The sequence below is a fragment of the Panulirus ornatus genome, chromosome 3, assembly GCF_036320965.1.
Source record: "Panulirus ornatus isolate Po-2019 chromosome 3, ASM3632096v1, whole genome shotgun sequence".
Classification (NCBI taxonomy): Eukaryota; Metazoa; Arthropoda; class Malacostraca; order Decapoda; family Palinuridae; genus Panulirus; species Panulirus ornatus.
Window position 1 is genome coordinate 11,223,159 of NC_092226.1, and position 26,866 is coordinate 11,250,024.

The 26,866-nt window shown below is 39.5% G+C and overlaps 1 protein-coding gene across 6 annotated transcripts in view; it reads right to left on the minus strand.

The window, feature by feature from the left end:
• The window catches only part of LOC139760398 (uncharacterized), a 63,581-nt gene that overhangs the window by 15,575 nt on the left and 21,140 nt on the right, over positions 1–26,866 (minus strand). For 4 of the 6 annotated variants that reach the window (XM_071683533.1, XM_071683580.1, XM_071683563.1 and 1 more), the window contains exons 6-8: positions 25,859–25,963; positions 10,712–11,656; positions 7,485–7,589 (exon numbers count right to left, since the gene is read on the minus strand). In XM_071683533.1, the coding sequence (XP_071539634.1) occupies positions 7,485–7,589; positions 10,712–11,656; positions 25,859–25,963 (1,155 nt within the window). The remainder of the gene's footprint in view (positions 1–7,484; positions 7,590–10,711; positions 11,657–25,858; positions 25,964–26,866) is intronic. The other 2 variants (XM_071683544.1, XM_071683573.1) reach the window with 2 other exon arrangements.

Sequence of the window (26,866 nt, forward strand, 5' to 3'; positions counted from 1 at the left end):
ACTACATAGTCTTGCCACCAAATGGTTTGTCTGATCACACTCTCATAAGTGTGTCTATTTTAACAGCATATCCCCCTCCAGCAGCCCCTTTTAAACATAAATATTAGTACCTCAACAAAGCTGATTGGAATAGCTCATGAAACTTCTTCTCTGACTCTCCTTGTGTAAATTACTGTCTCTTATGTGGTGATGCTTCTGTCTCCACCGCACACATAGCAGTTCTTCTTGCGGGAATTAAAGCATTTATTCCCTCTTCCTCTAAAATGGCCTCTTCTTCCAATGCATGGTTCAACCATTCCTGTTCTTAGGCCATTCAGGAAAGGTATCAGGCATCTCAGGCTTGAAAAAACTTTCCATCCTTTGACTCCCATTCATCTTCTGTCATTGCCCATAATCATTGCATGTATGTTATCGGTGAAAGAAAACATTCCTTTATTCACAGAAAGCACAATAACCTTTCCCTGTCAACCACTGGTATGTCTTTCTGATCTTTAGCCAAGGTCATCTCTAACACCTTCTGTCACTCTATCTTTCCCTCACTTTTCCATTCTGACAGTACTATAGCTGTCTCTCCCATTGACAGAGCAACCCTCTTTAATTCCCTTTTCTCCACTAACTCCATCTTGGATGTTCCTAAAACTTTTTCACCCCCCTGACACTCCTCTTACATATGCCCCTCCCCGTAATCTTTTTCGGACTGTCCGAAAAGTGCTTCTTTCTCTGGACACAAGCAAGGCTTATGGTTCTGATGACATCCATCCCTGTGTACTGAAAGAATGTGCCTTTCTGTTTAAAAACCAAAACTTTTCCTTCTTCTTAGAAGCATGCATTGGTGCAATCCATCCCTAAGAAAGGTGACCGTTCTGACCCCTCTATCGTCCTATTGCTTTGACATCTACCATATCCAAAGTCCTTGAATCCCTACACCTCGAATCTCACAGTCTTCTCTCTGATCACTGGCATGGCTTCCACAAGGCAAGATCCATTGGTGGTATTCCTTCCTATCTTACTAATGTCAGGTCATCATTCATGAAAGATTTTGGGGAGACTTGTTTAGTTGCCCTTGACATATTCAGAGCTTTTGAAAGGGTGTGGCATCAGGGTCTCATCTCTAAGCTTCCATCTTTTGGCTTCCCTCCCTCACTTTGCTACTGCCAATCTATCTCTGTGGTTGCTGATCGATCAGTGTCCCCCCCTTTATCCATCAACAGTGGTGTACCTCAAGGTTCTGTCCTATCCCCTACATTTCTTCTCTTTTCAATGGTTTCCTCTCTTTAACAAATAACAAATGCACTCATAAACTGATGGCTCTATACTGCACTCATCTACATCCTTCAGTTCTGATCCTTCTTCTCTCACTCAATCTACAACTCATCTTGACACAGCTTCCTCAGTAAATTCAGACTTGGACAGGATGTCTCAGTGGGGTAAATTTCTAGTTAAATTCGTTGCCTCTAAGACCCAGTTTTTACACATCTTTCATCGAAAACTCCTCAAACTCTCATCTCTTCTTTCACAGTTCTGTAATTCCACATCTTAACTCAGTGACCATGTTTGGTATTACTCTAACATCCACTCTTTCTTGGAAATCCCACATTATGGAAATAGCTGTCTGCTTCAAAGAAACTAGAAGTCCTGTTTAGATGTCAAAATTTTTTTTCTTCTGAACAGTTGCTACATTTATACAAAGGACTGATTCATCCTTATGTGAAATTCTGGTCCCACATCAGAGGTGGTTCTAGCTCTACATCCTGACTTGACACTGTTGAGTTGAAAGCAGTATAACTTATAAACTCTCCCAAGCTAACTTCAACACTTCACCCTCTTGCCCTATACAGCAATGATGGTTCACTTTCCTTCTTGTTTAGGTATTACTTTGGTGTTTGCTCCCAAGTGTTGGCTGCTTGTGGCCCAACCACTAGCTAGACCATGCAATACTTGGCAAGCTGCAGCATCACATGATTGTTGCAAGGCTGCTGACACTTGAAAATGAGCTGTCTTAATAACTGATTCTTTCCCTACACCTCAAACCTTTGGAACTCTCTACCTTCTTAAGTCTCTCCCAATAGCTATGACCAGGCACATTATAAAAGACAGATTTTTCACTTCCTCCAAAATTCATTAATACTTTCCCTTGTCTTTTCTTTCTCCCTTTAATAATCCTATCTATATTTCAATTAAGGCCCAGCACTGACATGGAATTTTGTATATATAAGTGGAGCGTCCATTAAAAAAAAAGTGAGGAGCAAGGGAGTTTTAGGAAAGGTAGGGGATGTGTGGATTAGATTCTTGCAGTGAAAGTGACTGTGAAGTATCTAGAGCAAGGTAAGAAGCTTTATGCAGCTTTTATGGATCTTGAGAAAATGATGACAAAGTCAAGTGGAATGCTTTATGGAATGTGTTTAGGATATATGGGGTAGGAGGACAACTGCTGAATGGTGTGAAAGCATTCTATAGAGGAGCAAATGCATGAGTAAGAGTGGATGGAGAGCTGAGTGAAAGTTTCAATATACATGTGGGTGTGAAGCAGGGCTATGATGTCACCATAGCATATTAACATATATAAGGATGGAATAATGTGAGAGATGAAAGCAAAGCTATAGAAAACCAGTGTAGAGATGAAGTATGGTGATGAGGTATGTTGACTAGTGACAAGCCCATTTGCAGATGATATTGTGTTGTTTGCTGAGAATGAAGGGGAGTTGCAGAATGTTGTGAGTGAGTTTTATGAAGTGTGTAAAAATAGGCAAATAAAGGTAGATAAAACTGAAATAATGGGAACTTCAGTGAAGGGCGTAGATGGGGAGGTGATAACAAGTAGTGGTGGTGTGAGAGGGAGATGGAATGAGTATTTTGAAGGTTTGTTGAATGTGTCTGATGACAGAGTGGCAGATATAGGGTGTTTTGGTCGAGGTGGTGTGCAAAGTGAGAGGGTTAGGGAAAATGATTTGGTAAACAGAGAAGAGGTAGTAAAAGCTTTGCGGAAGATGAAAGCCGGCAAGGCAGCAGGTTTGGATGGTATTGCAGTGGAATTTATTAAAAAAGGGGGTGACTGTATTGTTGACTGGTTGGTAAGGTTATTTAATGTATGTATGACTCATGGTGAGGTGCCTGAGGATTGGCGGAATGCGTGCATAGTGCCATTGTACAAAGGCAAAGGGGATAAGAGTGAGTGCTCAAATTACAGAGGTATAAGTTTGTTGAGTATTCCTGGTAAATTATATGGGAGGGTATTGATTGAGAGGGTGAAGGCATGTACAGAGCATCAGATTGGGGAAGAGCAGTGCGGTTTCAGAAGTGGTAGAGGATGTGTGGATCAGGTGTTTGCTTTGAAGAATGTATGTGAGAAATACTTAGAAAAGCAAATGGATTTGTATGTAGCATTTATGGATCTGGAGAAGGCATATGATAGAGTTGATAGAGATGCTCTGTGGAAGGTATTAAGAATATATGGTGTGGGAGGCAAGTTGTTAGAAGCAGTGAAAAGTTTTTATCGAGGATGTAAGGCATGTGTACGTGTAGGAAGAGAGGAAAGTGATTGGTTCTCAGTGAATGTAGGTTTGCGGCAGGGGTGTGTGATGTCTCCATGGTTGTTTAATTTGTTTATGGATGGGGTTGTTAGGGAGGTAAATGCAAGAGTCCTGGAAAGAGGGGCAAGTATGAAGTCTGTTGGGGATGAGAGAACTTGGGAAGTGAGTCAGTTGTTGTTCGCTGATGATACAGCGCTGGTGGCTGATTCATGTGAGAAACTGCAGAAGCTGGTGACTGAGTTTGGTAAAGTGTGTGGAAGAAGAAAGTTAAGAGTAAATGTGAATAAGAGCAAGGTTATTAGGTACAGTAGGGTTGAGGGTCAAGTCAATTGGGAGGTGAGTTTGAATGGAGAAAAACTGGAGGAAGTGAAGTGTTTTAGATATCTGGGAGTGGATCTGTCAGCGGATGGAACCATGGAAGCGGAAGTGGATCATAGGGTGGGGGAGGGGGCGAAAATTTTGGGAGCCTTGAAAAAATGTGTGGAAGTCGAGAACATTATCTCGGAAAGCAAAAATGGGTATGTTTGAAGGAATAGTGGTTCCAACAATGTTGTATGGTTGCGAGGCGTGGGCTATGGATAGAGTTGTGCGCAGGAGGATGGATGTGCTGGAAATGAGATGTTTGAGGACAATGTGTGGTGTGAGGTGGTTTGATCGAGTAAGTAACGTAAGGGTAAGAGAGATGTGTGGAAATAAAAAGAGCGTGGTTGAGAGAGCAGAAGAGGGTGTTTTGAAATGGTTTGGGCACATGGAGAGAATGAGTGAGGAAAGATTGACCAAGAGGATATATGTGTCGGAGGTGGAGGGAACGAGGAGAAGAGGGAGACCAAATTGGAGGTGGAAAGATGGAGTGAAAAAGATTTTGTGTGATCGGGGCCTGAACATGCAGGAGGGTGAAAGGAGGGCAAGGAATAGAGTGAATTGGAGCGATGTGGTATACAGGGGTTGACGTGCTGTCAGTGGAGTGAATCAAGGCATGTGAAGCGTCTGGGGTAAACCATGGAAAGCTGTGTAGGTATGTATATTTGCGTGTGTGGACGTGTGTATGTACATGTGTATGGGGGGGGGTTGGGCCATGTCTTTCGTCTGTTTCCTTGCGCTACCTCGCAAACGCGGGAGACAGCGACAAAGTATAAAAAAAAAAAAAAAAAAAAAAAAAAAAAAAAAAAAAAAAAAAAACTGAAATAAAGTAATAGTGTTTGAAGTGAAACAGAGTGAAAGTATATAAGTATAAGATTTTGCAAAAACCATAATCACTGAAAAAAGAAAGTGTACTAAACTCTGCTTTGGATATGGGAGGAGAAAGACTGGAAGAGGTGAGAGAATTTAAGTATTTAGGAGCTGTCCTAGGTAAGTTTGGTGATATGGAAGGAGAGATAAGGGTGAGGGCAGTACAGGGTAGAAGAGTCACTATTTCCCCCTTTCCCTAGTTTCGCTTTCAACTCTTTTATCACTCCATCCGTACGTACATAAAAAAGCCACGGTAACATCACACAGCCTTGCCTAACACCCACATGCATACTGAAACTTTCGCTCAACTCTTCATCCACTCTTACATATACATTTGCTCCTCAACATAAGGCTTTCATACCATTCAACAGTTGTCCCCCTAGCCCATATATCCTCACCATTCAACAGTTGTCCCCCTAGCCCATATATCCTTAACACATCCCATATAGTATTTCATTCAACTCAAGTCATACGTTTACTTCTTTCTCCATATCCATGAAAGCTGAATACAACTTCTTACCTTTTGCTAGAGACTTTTCCAGTCATCATCACCACAAAAATCTCATCCATACATCTCCTCTCTTTCCTAAAACCTACTTGCTCCTTATTTATTCTGCATTCAGTCACCTCTGTCACTCTGTCAGTCAAAACGCTTGCATGCAATTTTCCTGGTACACTTAACAGATTTATTCCTGTATAATTGCTACGTACATCATTAGCATCTTTCCCTTTGAATAAAGGAACAATAATGACTCACCCAATCCTTTGACACAACCTTCTCTTTCCATGCTGAATTATATATCAGATATATCCACTCTAACACACTTCCTCCTCCAAATAAACCTCTCTCAGTATAGACATCTGCAAGATAACTTCCATTATCATTTACTCCATGCAATCCCTATTTCCTAAATATCTTGCCAATTTCATCATATTCCACTTTTGCATTCATATCACCCATTACAACGACCATTCTCTCATTCTCAGAATTGTTTATATGGTCATTCAAATTTCTCCTGAACTGAGTAATTTCATCCTTACCTAGCACCGTCTTCATATTCATAAGTGCATACACACATAACCAAGTATAATTTTCTTTCATCCATTTCATCCATGTTCTGTAACTCCCTCCCACACTCTCAGTGATAGTAGAAGTGCACATCCTTCTTACCCTCATCCCTGATAATTTTCATTCATTCCTGTTCATACCATTCCTTCCACATCTCCCATAACATGCATTCATCATTTCCAATTTCATTCCATACACCCTACCCAAGGATATAGGTCTCCTCAATCCCCAGCAAATCCCAACTTTATCTTTTAATTTTTCCACAAGCTCCTTCCTTTTACTTTCACTAGTCATCCAACAGTTCATAAGAAAAACAGTATTTATGATAGATTTTCTGCACCTAATCATATTAATAAAAAAATCTATACATAACTTAATTTCACAGATTTGGCTGGTCTAAATCCTAAACTTTGAGTGGTAAAGCTTTACTTATGAAATCTATTCCATTTTTCCTACCTTTTCATAAATATAAAAAAAGAAGATATTTTGTGCATGCTAGGAGAGGCCAAAAAATATCAGTTGTGTACCAAAAAAGCTAAAGGTCTTAGAGAGTCAGAGAGTGTAAATGAAATTTTTGTATCAACAGATCACCAAGGACACATGGGTATGAGGTATTGATATACTACCATGGCTGGATCTGGATTCTGTGTATGATATCCAAGAAAATGAAACTATTACTTTTGAAAATCCTTTTTTTTTGGGGGGGGAGGCAGGAATCAAAGAACCAGTGACCATCATATTACCAGATTTGCATCATACATCATATAACAAATACAAAAATATCTGATGGAAATCTATATAGAGAGAAAATTGCACAACAAAAAATGCACCAAAGCCTTAGAAGTGGATATGAAAAAGTTCAAGAAGTGGGAACAACTGTCAGTGTGGTTGAACTTCAAAATTTATTTCCAATAAAAAAAAAAAGGATCTCAGAGCAGAGAAAATGACGAAGAGTAATGAAGAGTCCTCCTTGGTTGCATAAAGAATTATGAGAAAAAGAAATCCATATAAAAGATAAAAACACAGGTACTCCATGTGATAATCACAATTATAATAATTTTCAGAGAGGACATGGGAAAAAAGTAAACATTCATATGGAAAATTAAGAAACCAAGATTACAAAAATTTTAAAAGAAGCCTTAAAGAACTGTTTTATATCTGTGTGGTGGGTCACTCTGGATTTCTAGGCAGTACATGTAGAGTTTTGAAAATGAATAGAATAAAGAATCAGCAAATACCTATGGAAGATCTAAGATGAGGGATGTCAATAAATACATGTAAAATGGAATGCTCCATTGGCCCAGGTGAGGATATTCCCTCAAGGGCCTAGTCCTCTGTTCTCAACGCTACCTCGCTAATGCGGGAAATGGCGAATAGTATGAAAGAAAGAAAAAAAATGGAATGCTCCATTGGTATACATCTGTACAGATCATGTTTGTGGACTGAACAACTAACAAGATGCATCTGAATGAGGGATATAAAAAGAGACATAGTGGATAACCCTTGGTGTAGTGAAAAAATAGAGATAAAAGTGTATAAATGTAACAGAGGTGGCTATATGGAAGAATCAGTGAGATGTTTAGAGCATAAATTGCAAAAGCCATCCTGCTGTATGAAAAGACAACCTATACAGACTAACAATACAATCAACTAACATGTGCGATGAACATGATAAACTGGTTTGGTTCCTTCAGATGACAGCTTCTCCCTTTTTTCCTTACACTTACTGCAGTGGCAGTCTTTTTCACACTCTGCATCTTCTGAAAAAATTAGAGTTTATCAGGGTATATTACTCCTAAAAATGGTGTAGTCATAAAAAATAACCCATCAAATAATATATGTGTTGTTTACAAAGTCCCATGTAAAGTCTGTAACCAGTTTTATATTAGACAATCGGGGAAAGATTTGGATACTAGAATCTCACAGTATAAGTAGTGTTAGGACAACCCAGCAGAGCAGTGGCTTATTCCAACATAAAGCTGCCCTTGATTACCATATTGACTGGGAAAGAACTAAGGCAAAGCTAAATTAATTTTTCTTTTATTTTATTTTGCTTTGTCACTGTCTCCCGCGTTTGCGAGGTAGCGCAAGGAAACAGACGAAAGAAATGGCCCAACCCACCCCCATACACATGTATATACATACACGTCCACACACGCAAATATACATACCTATACATCTCAATGTACACATATATATACACACACAGACACATACATGCACACAATTCACACTGTCTGCCTTTATTTCTAGTGAAAAAAATGCAATTGAATCATGTTTGATCTCTGACACATTTGATCATAATGTAAACATGTCCTTTGGCCATTTTGAATGTCATAAACTGTTAACTGAAATAATTAATAAGCAGTGAAAAGTTTTTATCGAGGATGTAAGGCATGTGTATGAGTAGGAAGAGAGGAAAGTGATTGGTTCTCAGGGAATGTCGGTTTGCGGCAGGGGTGCGTGATGTCTCCAAGGTTGTTTAATTTGTTTATGGATGGGGTGGTTAGGGAGGTGAATGCAAGAGTTTTGGAGAGAGGGGCAAGTATGCAGTCTGTTATGGATGAGAGAAATTGGGAAGTGAGTCAGTTGTTGTTTGCTGATGATACAGTGCTGGTGGCTGATTTGGGTGAGAAACTGCAGAAGCTGGTGGCTGAGTTTGGTAAAGTGTGTGAAAGAAGAAAGCTGAGAGTAAATGTGAATAAGAGCAAGGCTATTAGGCACAGTAGGGTTGAGGGACAAGTCAATTGGGAGGTAAGTGTGAATGGAGAAAAACTGGAGGAAGTGAAGTGTTTTAGATATCTGGGAGTGGATTTGGCAGTGGATGGAACGATGGAAGCAGAAGTGAGTCACAGGGTGGGGGAGGGGGCAAAAGTTCTGGGAGTGTTGAAAAATGTGTGGAAGGCGAGAACAGTATCTCAGAAAGCAAAAACGGGTATGTTTGAAGGAATAGTGGTTCCAACAATGTTATATGGTTGCGAGGCGTGGGCTATAGATAGAGTTGTGCGGAGGAGGGTGGATGTGTTGGAAATGAGATGCTTGAGGACAATATGTGGTGGGAGGTGGTTTGATCGAATAAGTAATGAAAGGGTAAGAGAGATGTGTGTTAATAAAAAGAGCGTGGTTGAGAGAGCAGAAGGGGGTATTTTGAAATGGTTTGGTCACATAGACCAAGTGTATACCCATTTAGTCAGTTTCTCCTCACACAGCCTCTCCATATGATCATACCATTTCAGCATGCCCTTTTCAGCTCTCAATCAAACCCCTCTTACTACCACACCAGTCTCTTACCCTGCCATTTCTTACTCAATCAACCTTCCTTACATCACATATTGTCCTTAAGACTTCATTTCCAACACATTCACCCTCTTCAATATTCTTTTATGCAAGGTCCATGCCACACATCCACATACCACTGCATGGACTACTGTACCATTAAACATACTCATTTTTGTTCTAAACAAAAAGTAACTTCTCTTTCCACATATTCCTCCAATCCCCATGATATGTGCCACCATACCCACCCAATGGTTCACTCAGCTCTCTGTATTTCAATCTTCTGTCATGTGCACTCCCAGGTATCTTAAATATCCCAGTTCCTTAACAGTCTTTATATTGAAACTCGCTTTCAAACCAACTTTGTCATTCTTCCCTACTAAACCTCATTACCTTCCTTTCATCAAAATTAATCACCAACTCCCAAACTTACACACCATGTTCTGCAGTACTTCACTCAAAGTCTGCAGCTAGAACTGACTCATCTCTCAATCCTCCCAATGCTCAACTGATCGAAGGCCTGCATATCTCTCCAAAACCATCACATTTAACTCCCTCACTAACCCATTCATAAAAATGTTAAACAGTCACGGTGATATGTCACTGCAGATGTTCAAAAACGTATGCTATAAAAGATAAGAAGGGTTAGGATACCAATTCATTCACCCACAGTAAGGAATCCTTTATCCTGCATTGGCAGCTGCTGCACAATTAGTCTCCTTCAACTAGGCAGTTACAACACTGGTAACTTTATAGACTTTCTACCAGATGCTCCATAAAAATGGCATCAAGTTTATCACCAAATGAAGAATCAGGCTCCATCAAAGTCATATCACTGCTAGCTGGCACTCTTAAAGACTGCCCTGCAGTTTCCAAGAGGTGTTCAAGAGTTTCATACAATATACATTAACAGAAGTAAAAGATCAATAAGACGAGCAATACATTCACTCATTTTTTTGAGGGAACTCTATAAGAGAGAAAGTTCATTAAACACTTGCTGTGCTTCACTGCCAGCAAAAAGGTGCTGCACTTTTGCCTGGACAACTGCTCTGTTTAGCCTATACAGATAGCAAATACAGACAGTCACTTGACACCATGTCAGTGTGCACCGTCAATGTGATGGACCTCTATCTATATATACTCCTACTGATGGTTAACAACTGTATAAGCGTCTGGGGTAAACCATGGAAAGCTGTGTAGGTATGTATATTTGCGTGTGTGGACGTATGTATATACATGTGTATGGGGGTGGGTTGGGCCATTTCTTTTGTCTGTTTCCTTGCGCTACCTCGCAAATGCGGGAGACAGCGACAAAAAAAAAAAAAAAAAAAAAAAAAATAAGGATTTTAGTACTGAAGAGGGGTCACTATCATGCAAAGGATGGAACAACTTGAACCAAGAGCCTTTGATCCAAACACATGTATCCTCAGCAAACTGTTAGGCTTAATATAAAAAGTAATTATTTTGAAAGAGCATTACATTACTACTATCATCTGTGATACGTATCAGAGGATTATGTCTCTACATTAAGCTTGTCTTCAATATGCTTTCAGTAAAACAATTTCCCTTCTTTGAATGAATATATAGTGTAACAAATTCTAAATACCTCTTTCATCGACTATAGTCACATCATCTTCATCCACCACAATTGGCTCTTCATCTACACTTGCTTCGGATGAAAATTTAGCAGTAAGATCATGTCCATTAGCTGGACACTCCACTGTGTCTGATGTGGGAGACTCATTCTGGATTTCCTTTGGCTCCCTTACCCGAAGCAAAGAGTCAACTGTTGTATTTGACTGAGAATGTGTTGATGACACAGACGATGATGCAGAGTTTAACTGGGAAGACTGGGAGGAACTTATAGATGGTGATAACAAGTCTGTTTGTAGAGACTGTGTTCCATTTACAGGTGAGGAAGTGGTTTTCAGTTGGAAAGGTTGCACTGTACCTGCAGGTTCAGATGTGTTTGTGGGGTTTTGCTGGGGAGGCAGAATTGAGCTTGACAGCATAGAAGTTTTTTCGGTTTTTAACTGGGGAGGTTGTGCTGTATTTGATAGTGGTAAGGTATCAGAATGGGATGTAGCTGTAGTTGGAACAGAAACAGCATGTGACTGGGATAGTTGTGTTGTGCAGGATAATGATGGAGTTGAACCTGGCTGGTAAGGAACAGCTGTTGACATGTACAATGTTTTCTCTGACTGTGTAGGTTGTACAGTATCTTCTGCTATATGAGCAAGTCTATCTGTGTTTTCTATCGGAGGCCAAGTGTCAAGTAATGTTTCATTAGGTCTAATTGGTTCATCTTTCACATGAGAAAGCAGAGTTGAGGTAGGAGTATCTTCATCCCCATTAGAAGATAATTTTCTTGTTGACATAGTTCCTCCAGTTAATCTTGAAGGCACATTTGGGGTACTGGAGACTTGAGATGCACTAAACGATGAAGATCCACTTGGAGACCATACATCACGAAGTGATGGTTTTGCAAAATTCATTTCTTGCTGATATGATGTGGCTATTGATCTATTCATTTCTTCCAAATATTTACTATCTGAAAAAGTTAAGATTCTCCATTAACAGTGACAATGGTATAATATTATTGTACTTTAGAAAACTGATTAAATATCACCAAGATGCCCTACAGTCACAACTACTGTACACTTGTCTCCCAATATCCATGACATTTATTTTCTCTCTATAGTAAGATGGTTATTGAGAATCACTGAAAAAAGAATAGTTTTGATATTCTGGTATTTTAGAAAAAAAGTTTTTCTCTTATATACTCATGCTTCAATCTGTCCTCTCTCAAACCTGGTTTCTCTTTACACTCACTCTCACACACTTTACTTAAGATATTATTTGATTATGTCACTCAACTTATTAACTTCAGGTGTCCATACCATCAAAGTTAATTATCATTTATTATATATATTACTTGTTACCTAGAGAGAGATCACACTTAAGCATCTCTATTCCTGTTAACTCTGCTTATCTAACAGAACAAACCTTAATCAAAACCAAATTTGCTATTTTCTGATATTAATAATGATTCTTGCATTAACTAAGCAAATATTCCAATCATAACCTATACATTCTTTCCAAACTATGTCCACTACTTTCCCATCATGTCTGTCTTTCTAACATCTGCTTAGAAAGACGTGAAAAGCAATGAATTACACAAAAAAAAGTCATGTAGAAATGGCTATGTGTGGTGGAATGAAAAATAAGAAGGCATTAACAAACATGAGAAAATCTTATATGAAATTCCTGTAGAAGAAACTGTCAAGAGAAGTAATGGATAGAATGACAAAAAAGGAGTATCGGGTGTATAATGTACAAGTAAAAAAAAAAAATTTTCTTTCTCTCAGAGGTAGTGTCTCTTATGAAACGGAGATGGACAGAGGAGCATGGTATGTTTGATCCTTATAACTACTCCCATTTCTGTTTGAATGCAGTGACATTCACCATAATTCGATAACTAACCACCATTTGTGTAGGCTCTCATTCATTCACAGAAACCCTTCAACTAATCTGGAAGGTCTTGACATCACCAGTTTGTCCAGGCAGGCATCCAGAAATATCTGTATACCTCAAAATCTGCAAATTGTTGGCAGCCTAAGAATTTTCACAGTTGATAAAGGGAAAGATGTTATGAAAAGAAATGACAGGCAAGAAATGTAGGGAAAGAACATAAAACATTGCTCACAGGTAACAGCCTCATAAATAAAAAGCTATTCATACTTTAAAACCTACATTTCTCTCCTTTGTAAGTTTGTCCCATACATAACTGACATCATACCTGCATGAAAGCTTTTCTGAATAGAACAGAAATTCAAAATGAAGTGGAATATACCTAGAATTCTAGAAGCTACATTAGAGTTTGACTTGAAACCCTCCCTCCTCTAGAAAGGAGACACCAGAACTGGACAAATGGGGCCCACTACGACTAGGCTATGAAACTGTCTAATAAAGGTGTTAGATAAATGCCTGATACCTCTATAAGAATTCCTTTCATGGAAAGGCTCTTAAGGAATGTTATAGAAGCTGCCTTACTGGTATCATGAGGGTACAACAGACCCATTACGTTGTGTTAACAGGACCAGTTTTTTTTTTTCCCATCTTTTTTTACCTCAAAGAACTTGCAGAAGTAATTCTGTAAAAAAAAATTTCAAACCTGCATAAGATTTTTTCCAAACTTACCCATTCGATTCTTGACAATGAACTACAGATTTGAGATGATCCTTACCAAAATGTGATAATAAATTGAGTGAATCTCATTTATTGTTCTTTCTATGTAACTAAAGAGCCTTTAATGGTTTTATAATATTAAGAAAATAAGACTTAGCCCTTAAAATGAGTGAAAGTTAAAGCAACAGATCTTATGAAAAAATAAGTAAATATGTGAAGCAATTCAGCCTGTACTTCAATGGATACCCATTTTAAAAGCCCATTCTTCACAACAATAATACAGACTCATAAATCACTCTAGACCATACCAAACAAGCTCCAAGCCCTTATACTAACATACAAATAAAGATGCCACCTTGATGTTATAAGATGAAAAACAATCGACAAAATTTTCTCTTTTAGAGTTCATTTCACTCATTACCCATCAGATATGCTAAGACTGATATCTGCGATATGTAGCCTCTTAATCTCTTAGTTACCTTGCTTAATTGCAGCAATGCTGTCTGCTCACTAAGTGATTAATAAGAGTAATATGATGCCGCATATATGTCAATGTGCTCACCATCACTGGATGGTGTTTAGCAATTAATTCCTTATCCAAAGCTTTGATGACAACTTGCGGCTATGTCAAATTGCATGGCAGATAACAACACCACAATGTCATTGTGGTTAAATCAGCAGGCAGTTATCAAATTTCTGACTGGAGAAAACACTGCCAGTTACAATGCCACATTTGATTTCTCACCCTCACTTTTGTGTCTTAACAACAACTCTGGAAACTTCCAAGTGCTTCCTTTTTAACTGCATCAGTCAGTATTCTGGGAACCCATTTTGCACAAACTTCTTGGTACAGGACATGCATATATACATGGGATTGAAAAATTTTGAGTGAATCAGAATATTTTGGTGTGATGCAATTTTGCTATTACCGAGAGTATGGGAGGGTGTTACAAAGGATGGGTGGAATGGATCAAGAATAATGTGGGTGAAAGGGAAGATTGACATTGTGAAGTATGCATGGGTGAGTGTATATGTGTCAATGAATATGAGGACAGCACTAGGTAAGGTTGAAATGTAGTATTTCTAGAGAAACTTGATGACTGTAAAAATGTGTTTGAGAAGGAAAGGAAGATGATGACAGGAATGTGAAGGTGGGATGAGATGAACTTGGCAAGATAATTGGTAAATGAGGAGTGCCTGGAGTAAATGAGAATAGATGTTATCTTGCAGATGCCTGTGCTGAGACAGGTTTGTTTCTTGTAAAGACCTCTTCTGGCACAAGATGATTAGCAACAATAATTTGTACCCATTCATGTAAAATGCCAAGATTGGTAGCAAGAGTTTACTGAGATATACAGCAATTGTGTGTGATCATCTAATCAACATAGTGTTGGTGATCCTCATCAGCTGCTGTTTGTGATCATTTGCAACAAGGTTCATCATCCAGTTCCCCATGTCCATTGTCTGCATCAGCCACAACCCTCACCATACGCATGGTGAATCGCATACGGTGGAATATTTTCTACAGTCAAAAACTTGATAACTGCAAGCTGTTTTATATGCACTAATATGTGTTGTCATCATCTTCCATGTCTACTGATGTAACTCTGAGACCTTAAGTGGCAGAATTAAGAAACATCACCGTAATAGGCAGGAAGAACTAATATATTGACCACTTCAGTTTGTCCAGGCATGAAAAACTGAAATGGAAAGAGAGAATAAAAAAGGCATTACTTTCCAGTATGCCTTCATAACTGTACATCATAAAATCTACCCAGTTTGTCACCACCACAGCAGGTACTTACATTATATATATATATATATATATATATATGTATGTGTGTGTGTGTGTGTGTATGTGTGTGTGTGTGTGTGTGTGTGTGTATATGTATATATATATATGTATATTATCCCTGGGGATAGGGGTGAAAGAATACTTCCCACGTATTCCTCGCGTGTCGTAGAAAGCGACTAGAGGGGACGGGAGCGGGGGGCCGGAAATCCTCCCCTCCTTGTATTAACTTTCTAAAATGGGAAACAGAAGAAGGAGTCACGCGGGGAGTGATCATCCTCCTCGAAGGCTCAGAGTGGGGTGCCTAAATGTGTGTGGATGTAACCAAGATGTGAAAAAAGGAGAGATAGGTAGTATGTTTGAGGAAAGGAACCTGGATGTTTTGGCTCTGAGTGAAACGAAGCTCAAGGGTAAAGGGGAAGAGTGGTTTGGAAATGTCTGGGGAGTGAAGTCAGGGGTTAGTGAGAGGACAAGAGCAAGGGAAGGAGTAGCAATACTCCTGAAGCAGGAGTTGTGGGAGTATGTGATAGAATGTAAGAAAGTAAATTCTCGATTAATATGGGTAAAATTGAAAGTTGATGGAGAGAGGTGGGTGATTATTGGTGCATATGCACCTGGGCATGAGAAGAAAGATCATGAGAGGCAAGTGTTTTGGGAGCAGCTGAATGAGTGTGTTAGCGGTTTTGATGCACGAGACCGGGTTATAGTGATGGGTGATTTGAATGCAAAGGTGAGTAATGTGGCAGTTGAGGGAATAATTGGTATGCATGGGGTGTTCAGTGTTGTAAATGGAAATGGTGAAGAGCTTGTAGATTTATGTGCTGAAAAAGGACTGATGATTGGGAATACCTGGTTTAAAAAGCGAGATATACATAAGTATACTTATGTAAGTAGGAGAGATGGCCAGAGAGCGTTATTGGATTACGTGTTAATTGACAGGCGTGCGAAAGAGAGACTTTTGGATGTTAATGTGCTGAGAGGTGCAACTGGAGGGATGTCCGATCATTATCTTGTGGAGGCTAAGGTGAAGATTAGTATGGGTTTTCAGAAAAGAGGAGTGAATGTTGGGGTGAAGAAGGTGGTGAGAGTGAGTGAGCTTGGGAAGGAGACCTGTGTGGGGAAGTACCAGGAGAGACTGTGTACAAAATGGAAAAAGGTGAGAACAATGGAAGTAAGGGGAGTGGGGGAGGAATGGGATGTATTTAGGGAATCAGTGATGGATTGCGCAAAAGATGCTTGTGGCATGAGAAGAGTGGGAGGGGGGCTGTTTAGAAAGGGTAGTGAGTGGTGGGATGAAGAAGTAAGAGTATTAGTGAAAGAGAAGAGAGAGGCATTTGGACGATTTTTGCAGGGAAAAAATGCAATTGAGTGGGAGAAGTATAAAAGAAAGAGACAGGAGGTCAAGAGAAAGGTGCAAGAGGTGAAAAAAAGGGCAAATGAGAGTTGGGGTGAGAGACTATCAGTAAATTTTAGGGAGAATAAAAAGATGTTCTGGAAGGAGGTAAATAGGGTGCGTAAGACAAGGGAGCAAATGGGAACTTCAGTGAAGGGCGTAAATGGGGAGGTGATAACAAGTAGCGGTGATGTGAGAAGGAGATGGAATGAGTATTTTGAAGGTTTGTTGAATGTGTCTGATGACAGAGTGGCAGATATAGGGTGTTTTGGTCGAGGTGGTGTGCAAAGTGAGAGGGTTAGGGAAAATGATTTGGTAAACAGAGAAGAGGTAGTAAAAGCTTTGCGGAAGATGAAAGCCGGCAAGGCAGCAGGTTTGGATGGTATTGCAGTGGAATTTATTAAAAAAGGGGGTGACTGTATTGTTGACTGGTTGGTAAGGTTATTTAATGTATGTATGACTCATGGTGAGGTGCCTGAGGATTGGCGGAATGCGTGCATAGTGCCATTGTACAAAGGCAAAGGGGATAAGAGTGAGTGCTCAAATTACAGAGGTATAAGTTTGTTGAGTATTCCTGGTAAATTATATGGGAGGATATTGACTGAGAGGGTGAAGGCATATACAGAGCATCAGATTGGGGAAGAGCAGTGCGGTTTCAGAAGTGGTAGAGGATGTGTGGATCAGGTGTTTGCTTTGAAGAATGTATGTGAGAAATACTTAGAAAAGCAAATGGATTTGTATGTAGCATTTATGGATCTGGAGAAGGCATATGATAGAGTTGATAGAGATGCTCTGTGGAAGGTATTAAGAATATATGGTGTTGGAGGCAAGTTGTTAGAAGCAGTGAAAAGTTTTTATCGAGGATGTAAGGCATGTGTACGTGTAGGAAGAGAGGAAAGTGATTGGTTCTCAGTGAATGTAGGTTTGCGGCAGGGGTGTGTGATGTCTCCATGGTTGTTTAATTTGTTTATGGATGGGGTTGTAAGGGAGGTAAATGCAAGAGTCCTGGAAAGAGGGGCAAGTATGAAGTCTGTTGGGGATGAGAGAGCTTGGGAAGTGAGTCAGTTGTTGTTCGCTGATGATACAGCGCTGGTGGCTGATTCATGTGAGAAACTGCAGAAGCTGGTGACTGAGTTTGGTAAAGTGTGTGGAAGAAGAAAGTTGAGAGTAAATGTGAATAAGAGCAAGGTTATTAGGTACAGTAGGGGTGAGGGTCAAGTCAATTGGGAGGTGAGTTTGAATGGAGAAAAACTGGAGGAAGTGAAGTGTTTTAGATATCTGGGAGTGGATCTGTCAGCGGATGGAACCATGGAAGCGGAAGTGGATCATAGGGTGGGGGAGGGGGCGAAAATTTTGGGAGCCTTGAAAAATGTGTGGAAGTCGAGAACATTATCTCGGAAAGCAAAAATGGGTATGTTTGAGGGAATAGTGGTTCCAACAATGTTGTATGGTTGCGAGGCGTGGGCTATGGATAGAGATGTGCGCAGGAGGATGGATGTGCTGGAAATGAGATGTTTGAGGACAATGTGTGGTGTGAGGTGGTTTGATCGAGTAAGTAACGTAAGGGTAAGAGAGATGTGTGGAAATAAAAAGAGCGTGGTTGAAAGAGCAGAAGAGGGTGTTTTGAAATGGTTTGGGCACATGGAGAGAATGAGTGAGGAGAGATTGACCAAGAGGATATATGTGTCGGAGGTGGAGGGAACGAGGAGAAGAGGGAGACCAAATTGGAGGTGGAAAGATGGAGTGAAAAAGATTTTGTGTGATCGGGGCCTGAACATGCAGGAGGGTGAAAGGAGGGCAAGGAATAGAGTGAATTGGAGTCATGTGGTATACAGGGGTTGACGTGCTGTCAGTGGATTGAATCAGGGCATGTGAGGCGTCTGGGGTGAACCATGGAGAGCTGTGTGGGTATGTATATTTGCGTGTGTGGACGTGTGTATGTACATGTGTATGGGGGGGGGGGTTGGGCCATTTCTTTCGTCTGTTTCCTTGCGCTACCTCGCAAACGCGGGAGACAGCGACAAAGTATAAAAAAAAAAAAAAAAAAAAAAGTTTCTAAAAGTATTCCACATCTGTAATCATGCTAATAAGACTGTGTTCATAGACACACAGTTTACTAGCAGAAGATACTATTCATTTAATATTATAAACATGAGGCAATAAAGATAACAACTCCGTGTGTGTATGTTAGCCAAAGCCAAACTCCAGAATAATATGAGAACCAAGCCACAACAACCAAACTGTTAAGGATAATGTTCCATATACACTATATATAGTATCAGGATAAAAGAAAAAACATCTAATTATAAGCAGCTGAAGCAATAAAGCTGAAGACTCCATGTGAGCATGCCAGCCAAAGCCAAACTCAATTTAAATAAGTGAGCCAAGCCACAAGTACCTATCAATCAGGGATCATCCTGAGTGAATATATAACAAACACTTAATTCCCAGCTTCATAAATAACTTTGAACTATCAAATTTTTGAGGAATGAATCTGATCTTGAAACCCACACTTCCCAGCAATCACACACCAGTCTAATAAATCATAAATAGGCTTTATCAAACATGCATCAAGCTACTAAACCAACATACTAAGAATGCTGTCACCTTGATAATGATATAAGTTAGCTACAAAAACTCTCATTACTCTCAATATACATATTTCAGAGTTCATCTCACTCGTAGTCCATGATACAGCTAAAATTCTCATCTGTAATATGCAGCTTCTTAATCTCTTTCTATTACCTTGCTAGTCGGAGAAATGCTGTCTGCTCAACAACTACTAACTAGTGACCACATGTGCATGATCATTATCAATGGAAGCACAATTTCTAAGAAGAAGAACAATAATAAAATAATAATGAGTTTGGTAAAGTGTGTGAAAGAAGAAAGTTGAGAGTAAATGTGAATAAGAGCAAGGTTATTAGGTACAGTAGGGTTGAGGGTCAAGTCAATTGGGAGGTAAGTTTGAATGGAGAAAAACTGGAGGAAGTGAAGTGTTTTAGGTACCTGGAAGTGGACTTAGCAGTGGATGGAACCATGGAAGCAGAAGTTAGTCACAGGGTGTGGGAGGGGGCGAAGGTTCTGGGAGCACTGAAGAATGTGTGGGAGGTGAGAAGGTTATCTCGGAAAGCAAAAATAGGTGTTTGAAGGAATAGTGGTTCCAACAATGTTATGTGGTTGTGAGGCATGGGCTACAGATAGGGTTTTGTGGAGGGTGGATGTGTTGAGATGAGATGCTTGAGGACAATATGTGGTGTGAGGCGGTTTGATCGAGTAAGTAATGAAAGGGTAAGAGAGATGTGTGGTAATTAAGAGTGTGTGGTTGAGAGAGCAGAAGAGGGTGTGCTGAAATGGTTTGGTCAAATGGAGAGAATGAGTGAGGAAAGATTGACAAAGAGGATACATGTGTCAGAGGAGGAGGTAAGGAGAAGCAGGAGACCAAATTGAAGGTGGAAGGTTGGAGTAAAAAAGATTTTGAGCGACTAGGACCTGAACATACAGGAGGGTGAAAGGCGCACAAGGAATAGAGTGAATTAGAACAATGTGGTATATCGGGATCGACGTGCTGTCAGTGGATTGAACCAGGGCATGTGAAGTGTCTGGGGTAAACCATGGAAAGGTCTGTGGGGCCTGGATGTGGAAAGGGAGCTGTGGTTTTGGTGCATTACACATGGTAGCTAGAGACAGTGTGAACGTATGTTGCCTTTTTTTTTTCTTTTCCTGGCGCTACCTTGCTTTTTTTGTTTTGGTGTGTGTGTGTGTGTGTAGGGGGGGGATGCTGTTTCATGTGTGAAGGCATCAAGCATGAATACATAAATGTGTATATTATATGTATATGTTGAATGTACATGTATGCATATGTGCATGTGTCAGTGTTTATGTGTATATATATATATATATATATATATATATATATTTTTTTTTTTTTTTTTTTTTTTTTTTTTTTGCTGCTGCCATTCCTCGTCTGTTTCCTTGCACTACCTCACTAACGCGGGAGATGGCGATTAAGTATAATAAATAAAAAAAAATATTTTACAGCTTTAATCATGATAATGGGAAGAAGATGACTGAGATTATACGTGTCAGAAGTACATGGAAGAAGAAAATCAAGAAAACCAAGGAGGTTGAAGGATGAAGTGAAAGATGCTTTGAAGGTTTAGGGCTTGAACATGGAGGAGGGTGGGATGCATGCAAAGGATACAGCGGATTGGAGCGATGTGGTTTACTGGGGATGCCTTGCTGTTAATGAGCTGAACCATGGCAAATGAAGCACTCAGAGAAAATCATAGAAGGGTCTGTGAGGACTGCTCGTGAATATGGGGCTCTGGTTTTAGTGCATCATACATGACAGCCAGAGTGTATGTGGGTGAAAGAAGCCATTTCTCTGTCTGTTTTTAGTGCTATCTCACTAATAAGGGAAATGGCAAACATGTATGAAAAAACATATATTTTAGTTATCATTAAACTCAAGATAACACACTGAAAATTGGTTTTCTTTCTCTTTTACCATTTCTAGTTTTAACAAGCAAGTATAATTTGCTTCCTCCCCAAACAGTAAATACATACTCTGCTGCACTCGTCAACAAATGACACTAAAAAATACAGGTAAAGCATGGAATTAAAAGCAGCAAATGACACAATGGGAGAAATTCAACTATCACAGGGCACACATGTATGCATGGGATTGAAATATTTGGCATAAATCAGAATATTTTGGTAAGATTCAGAGCATGGATGGAAAGGATCAAGAATAATGTGGGTAAAAGGAAAGACTGAAATTGTGAAGTATGTATGGGTATGTGTATATGTGCTTATGAATGTGACGGCTGTGGAAGGGAAGGATGAAATGAGCATTTCTGGAGTAATACAAGATGAAGGTGATGACATGATTGCAAAGAAGGGATGTATTGACATTGGTGAGATAGTAAATAGGAAGTGCCTGGAGTAAATGAGAAGGGAAGTCATCAGTACAAGATGATCCACAGATATGCATGGAAGAGAAATAATGGAAGAGACGAACAGAGGGGTTTGATTGATTTTGTAGCAGTGGATGAAAAAGTAAAAAACCTGCTGGATGATAGTGCTGTGAGAGAATTCACTAGGATTCTGATCATTCTGCAGTTACTGTGGAAGTGAGGGTCAGGAAGTGGAGGTATGGCATAAAGGAAGAATGGAGAGGTAAAAGTGTTAGCAACAAAAATAATGCGAGGAGTAGTTGGAAAGTTGGGTGAATGAAAGCTTGGATGAAAATGCAGTAAATTTAGGGTTGCAGTCATGTGTGAATGAAGTGTTTAAAATGTTTTGAGATAGTCTGTTAAAGGCTGCAGATTTAGTAGTAGGACACAAGGTTGTGAGATACAGAAGTGGAAATGCATGATGGATGGATGAAATTAGAAATGTGGAAGAGAAAAAAAAGGCATATGGTAGACTGCTTTACTGGAATGTACCTGTGAACTTCAGCAGAGGAGGAAGGAAGAATATAAAGTGTGTTAGCAGAATGTTAAGAAGCTTGTAGAGGAAATCAAGAAAGAGTAGATGAAGATTTGCAAAGAAAGTTGAGAGAAAAGTTTTAGGGAAATAAGAAACTGTCATGGAAGGAGGTAGAAATAGAAAAAGGTGGATCTAAGAGTGGAAATGTAAATGTTAGAATTAAGGAAGGGTAGTTGCAGAATCAGAAGGAGCAGGTGAAAGGAATATGGATTGAGTACTTTGCAGAACTGATGAATGTGGGAGAAGGTGAGGCAGCAATAGTTGCATGCATGGGTAAAGAGGATGGAAGGAAAAGAATACAATTGCAGAGGTCAATAGCAAGAAGGGAGGTAAATAGGACCATAATAATGTTGAAAGTATGATGGGATTTCTGCTGAAATGAAGTATGGAGAAGAAAGTGCGATAGTGTGGATGTATATGATATGTAATTTAGCAAAGAAGCAGAAGGTTCTGACTAAGGATTGGGTGAAAGCCAATACTGTTCCTTAACTCAAAGCAAATGGTGCTAAGGATGTATGCAGCAATTATAGGGGATATATGTGATGAATATACTAGGAAAAATGTATGCAAAAGTGTTGATTTATAAGATGACAGTGACTGAATGCAGAATAAGTGAGGAGCAAGGGGGTTTTACGAAAGGTAAGGGATGTGAGGATATATTTTTTGTGGTGAGGATGACTATGGAAAAGTATCTAACTTAAGGTATGAAGCTGTATGCAGCTTTTATAGATCTGGAGAAAGAATATGACAAAGTCGAGTGAAATGCTTTATGGGATGTGTTACGGATATATGGGGTAGGGGGACAATTACTGGATGGTGTGAAATCCTTCTAGACAAGAGCAAATGCACGTGTAAGAGTGGATGGAATAAAAGTTTAGGCGTACATATGAGTGTGAGGGGGCTGTGTGAAAAAGAGGGCGAATGAGAGTTGGGGTGAAACAGTATCATTAAATTTTAGGGAGAATAAAAAGATGTTTTGGAAGGAGGTAAATAAAGTACGTTAAGACAAGGGAACAGATAAGAATGTCAGAGAAGGGGGGCTAATGGTGAGGTGATAACAAGTAGTGGTGATGTGAGGAGATGGAGTGAGTATTTTGAAGGTTTGTTAAATGTGTTTGATGATAGAGTGGCACATATAAGGTGTTTTGGTCGAGGTGGTGTGCAAAGTGAGAGGGTTAGAGAGAATTATTTGGTAAACAGAGAAGAGGTAGTAAAAGCTTTGTGGAAGATGAAAGCCGGCAAGGCAGCTGGTTTGGATGGTATTGCAGTGGAATTTATTAAAAAAAAGTATGACTCATGGTGAGGTGCCTGAAGATTGGCAGAATGCTTGCACAGTGCCATTGTACAAAGGCAAAGGGGATAAAAGTGAGTGCTCAAATTACAGAGGTATAAGTTTGTTGAGTATTCCTGGGAAATTATATGGGAGGGTATTGATTGAGAGGGTGAAGGCATGTACAGAGCATCAGACTGGGGAAGAGCAGTGTGGTTTCAGAAGTGGTAAAGGATGTATGGATCAGGTGTTTGCTTTGAAGAAATGTGAGAAATACTTAGAAAAGCAAATGAATTTGTTTGTGGCTTTTAGGGATCTGGAGAAGGCATATGATAGAGTTGATAGAGATGTTCTGTGGAAGGAATTAAGAATATATGGTGTTAGAAGCAGTGAGAAGTTCTTATTGAGGATGTAAGGCATATGTACGTGTAGGAAGAGAGGAAAGTGATTGGTTCTCAGTGAATGTTGGTTTGTGGCAGGGGTGCTTGATGTCTCCATGGTTGTTTAATTTGTTTATGGATGGGGTTGTTAGGGAGGTGAATGCAAGAGTTTTGGAAAGAGGGGCAAGTATGCTGTCTGTTGTGGATGAGAGAGCTTGGGAAGTGAGTCAGTTTTTGTTTGCTGATGATACAGTGCTGGTGGCTGATTCAGGTGAGAAACTGCAGAAGCTGGTGACTGAGTTTGGTAAAGTGTGTGAAAGAAGGAAGGTGAGAGTAAATGTGAATAAGAGCAAGGTTATTAGGTACTTCATATATACACGTTGAGATGTATAGGTATGTATATGTGCGTGTGTGGACGTGTATGTATACACATGTGTATGTGGGTGGGTTGGGCCATTCTTTCGTCTGTTTCCTTGCGCTGCCTCACTAACGCGGGAGACAGCAACAAAGTATAATAAATATATAAATAAATAAATAAATATCATATCATATGGAGTGATATGAGAGATGAAAACAAAACTTGAAATAAGGGGTGTAGAGCTGGAATGTGGGGTGAGGTAAGATTGCTAGGGACAAGTCTGTTTGCAAATGATATTGTGCTGTTTGTCGAGAGTGAAGAAGAGCTGCAGAAGGTTGTGTGTTTTATGATGCATTTAAGGACAGATGATTGAAAGGGAGAGTGAGTAAAAATAAAGCAATCGTGTCTAAAAGGAAACAGAATGAAAGTATAGATTTTACGAATCAGTACAGTGTGAGAGAAAAAAGTGTAATAATCTGTGTTATAGTTATGAGGGGAAGAAAGATTGGAAGAGATGACAGAATTTATGTATTTGGGAGCCATCTTGGGTATGTTTGGTGATATGGAAAGAGAGATTAGGGAGAGAGCATTATAGGGAGGAAGAGTCACTGGGTCCGTTAACAGAATAATGAAGGGTGGAGGTGTAAGTATGGAAGTGAAGAGAGGATTAAGGGACAGCTTAACTCTCCTGACCCTGGCCTATGCAGCCAAAAACATGGACATGGGATGAGTCACAAAGGTCAGAAATCTAGGCTGCAAAAATAAGTTACTTGACATGAGCATGTGATATGACTAGACTGAATGAAATAATGAGGTGTATGAGATATTTGGTATGGCAGGGAATGCAATGCAAATGAATTGTGGAGTGGGAAGTGGGTGATATGTAATAGTTTGAGGTGGTTTGAGCAAGTGGAAAGAATGGAAGACAGGTAGTTTAAAAGAAAAGCATATAATACTATGATTAGAGGGGTTGGTGGGGTAATGGTAAAAGAGTACTGAAGGATTAGAAATGGGGGATGAATGCATGGAATGGTATAAGCATGAGAGACTTGCAGAGACAGGGATCAATGGAGACTCTTTTGCCGTGGCCACTGCCTTGATGGGAGTTCCTAAAAGGAACAGGCATCAAAGATACAGACAGGTCGATTTCCCAAGAAAAATAAAAGCACCCTTTCTGAACATATGAAAGAAGAAAGTAGGTCTATGGGCCAAGAGTGTTCAGGGTACTGATGTTAGGGATGATTTCATCATATTACAGCTCAGTCCATTAGTCCACCATCAACCTATGGAAAGGTACCTAGATTATCAAAAATTATGAATCTGTCAGAAACAACTTCATTGTGTTAACTGTCCCATATTTTAAATTCACCTTATTACATACATCTCTTAAGTATAGTAACACCTACATGGCAGAAAGGTGAGTGAAGAGTCTGTTTAGAGAAAGTGCAAGAAAGTGTATGCATGTGTTAGGACAGTAAAAGAAACAAATATGTGGAATGGAAAAAAACAAGAGAAGAGTAAATGAAGAAAACAAGCGAGCAAGAGGAGAAGCATGAGCAAGATGACAGCCAATGAGTAAGCACTTGTACAGGTAAGAGTGAATGAAGGACTAAGAGGATAGAAAAATTATTCAGGAGGCATATGTATGAAAGGAGTAAGCCAAAAAGCATGCAGGTAAATGAGAAGCAGAGGAATTAGGATGTGAAAGAGGAGCAAGTGCAAGAGCATGTGTTTGAAAAGAGCAGTGAAAGATAAATATACAGTGACCTTAGTTGAGAAAACTCTGTGGAAGTTCCCTACCCTCCTTGTTGCTGTAAATAATACATGTGGCAGTGGAAAGAGCTGAATGTCCTAGAAAAAAATTATTATCCAATTTTACCTCTATGACTTAAATTAGTTTCTTCTTCACACGGAGATTCAGGGGATGAATCATTCCCTGAAGGACTAAGAAAAAGGCTATATTCTGTGCAGTCATCTGTTGTCTCTGGAAAGGAAGATTGTCTTATAGTATGTACTGTAAAGCTCAAGGTTAAATCTAAACTTATAAAATTTGTGAAGATAAAGAAAAATGAAGTTGCCTACATATGAAATATAAAATACTAGTGAAAGCACTTCTAAACAAAAGAAAAGCAATTTATTTTTTGGAAGGTGTGATTATGGGATACGCTTTTTTTTCTATGAAAAGGCCAGTTAAAAATTAACACTGCAAAAAGAAAAAGGTGGAGGGCAGGGGGGTGAAGGTGTATGAATCTTTAATGTATCTGAGGATGAAGAATGAATGACAATGTCAATGAGACTTTTGTAGTACAGTGTATTATGAAAGTTGACTAAAACCAAGAGGCTGATTCTGCACAGAATAAAAATTTGCAACAAGAGGTTTAAAATCAAGGGCATGGCTTGACCTTCAAACTGAAAATGGGTGAGGATGTGTTTTGCTAAGAGAGTTGTAAGGTCTCATTTGAAGTAGAAGAATAAAATTTATGATGAGCATACAATGACAAGTGCAGAACTGAAAGGAAAGCATGCAGGTGATACTTCTGCATGCCGAATGACAAGTTACCCTCTGTCCATGCTTTTGAGGGAACTCCTAAACACTCAAAGATGTCTGTTTGGTACAGCTGAAGGCATTAAGTCCTAATTACAAAAAAAAAATTAGAACTGAATATTTGGGTTTCACTGATTATAATGGAGGGGGGGCATAATGATAAAGGGATTATGAGTCACATGTATTCATAAATATTCAATGGCCATATATTTTCTCGGACTGGAATCGCCTGTAACCTACCTTAACCTTGCAGGCTGGTAAAAAGGTAGGGATGCCTGATTCCCTTTGGTAGATTTTGCTATACAGCTACCCAAACTTTTTCTAAAAATAATTTTAAATATT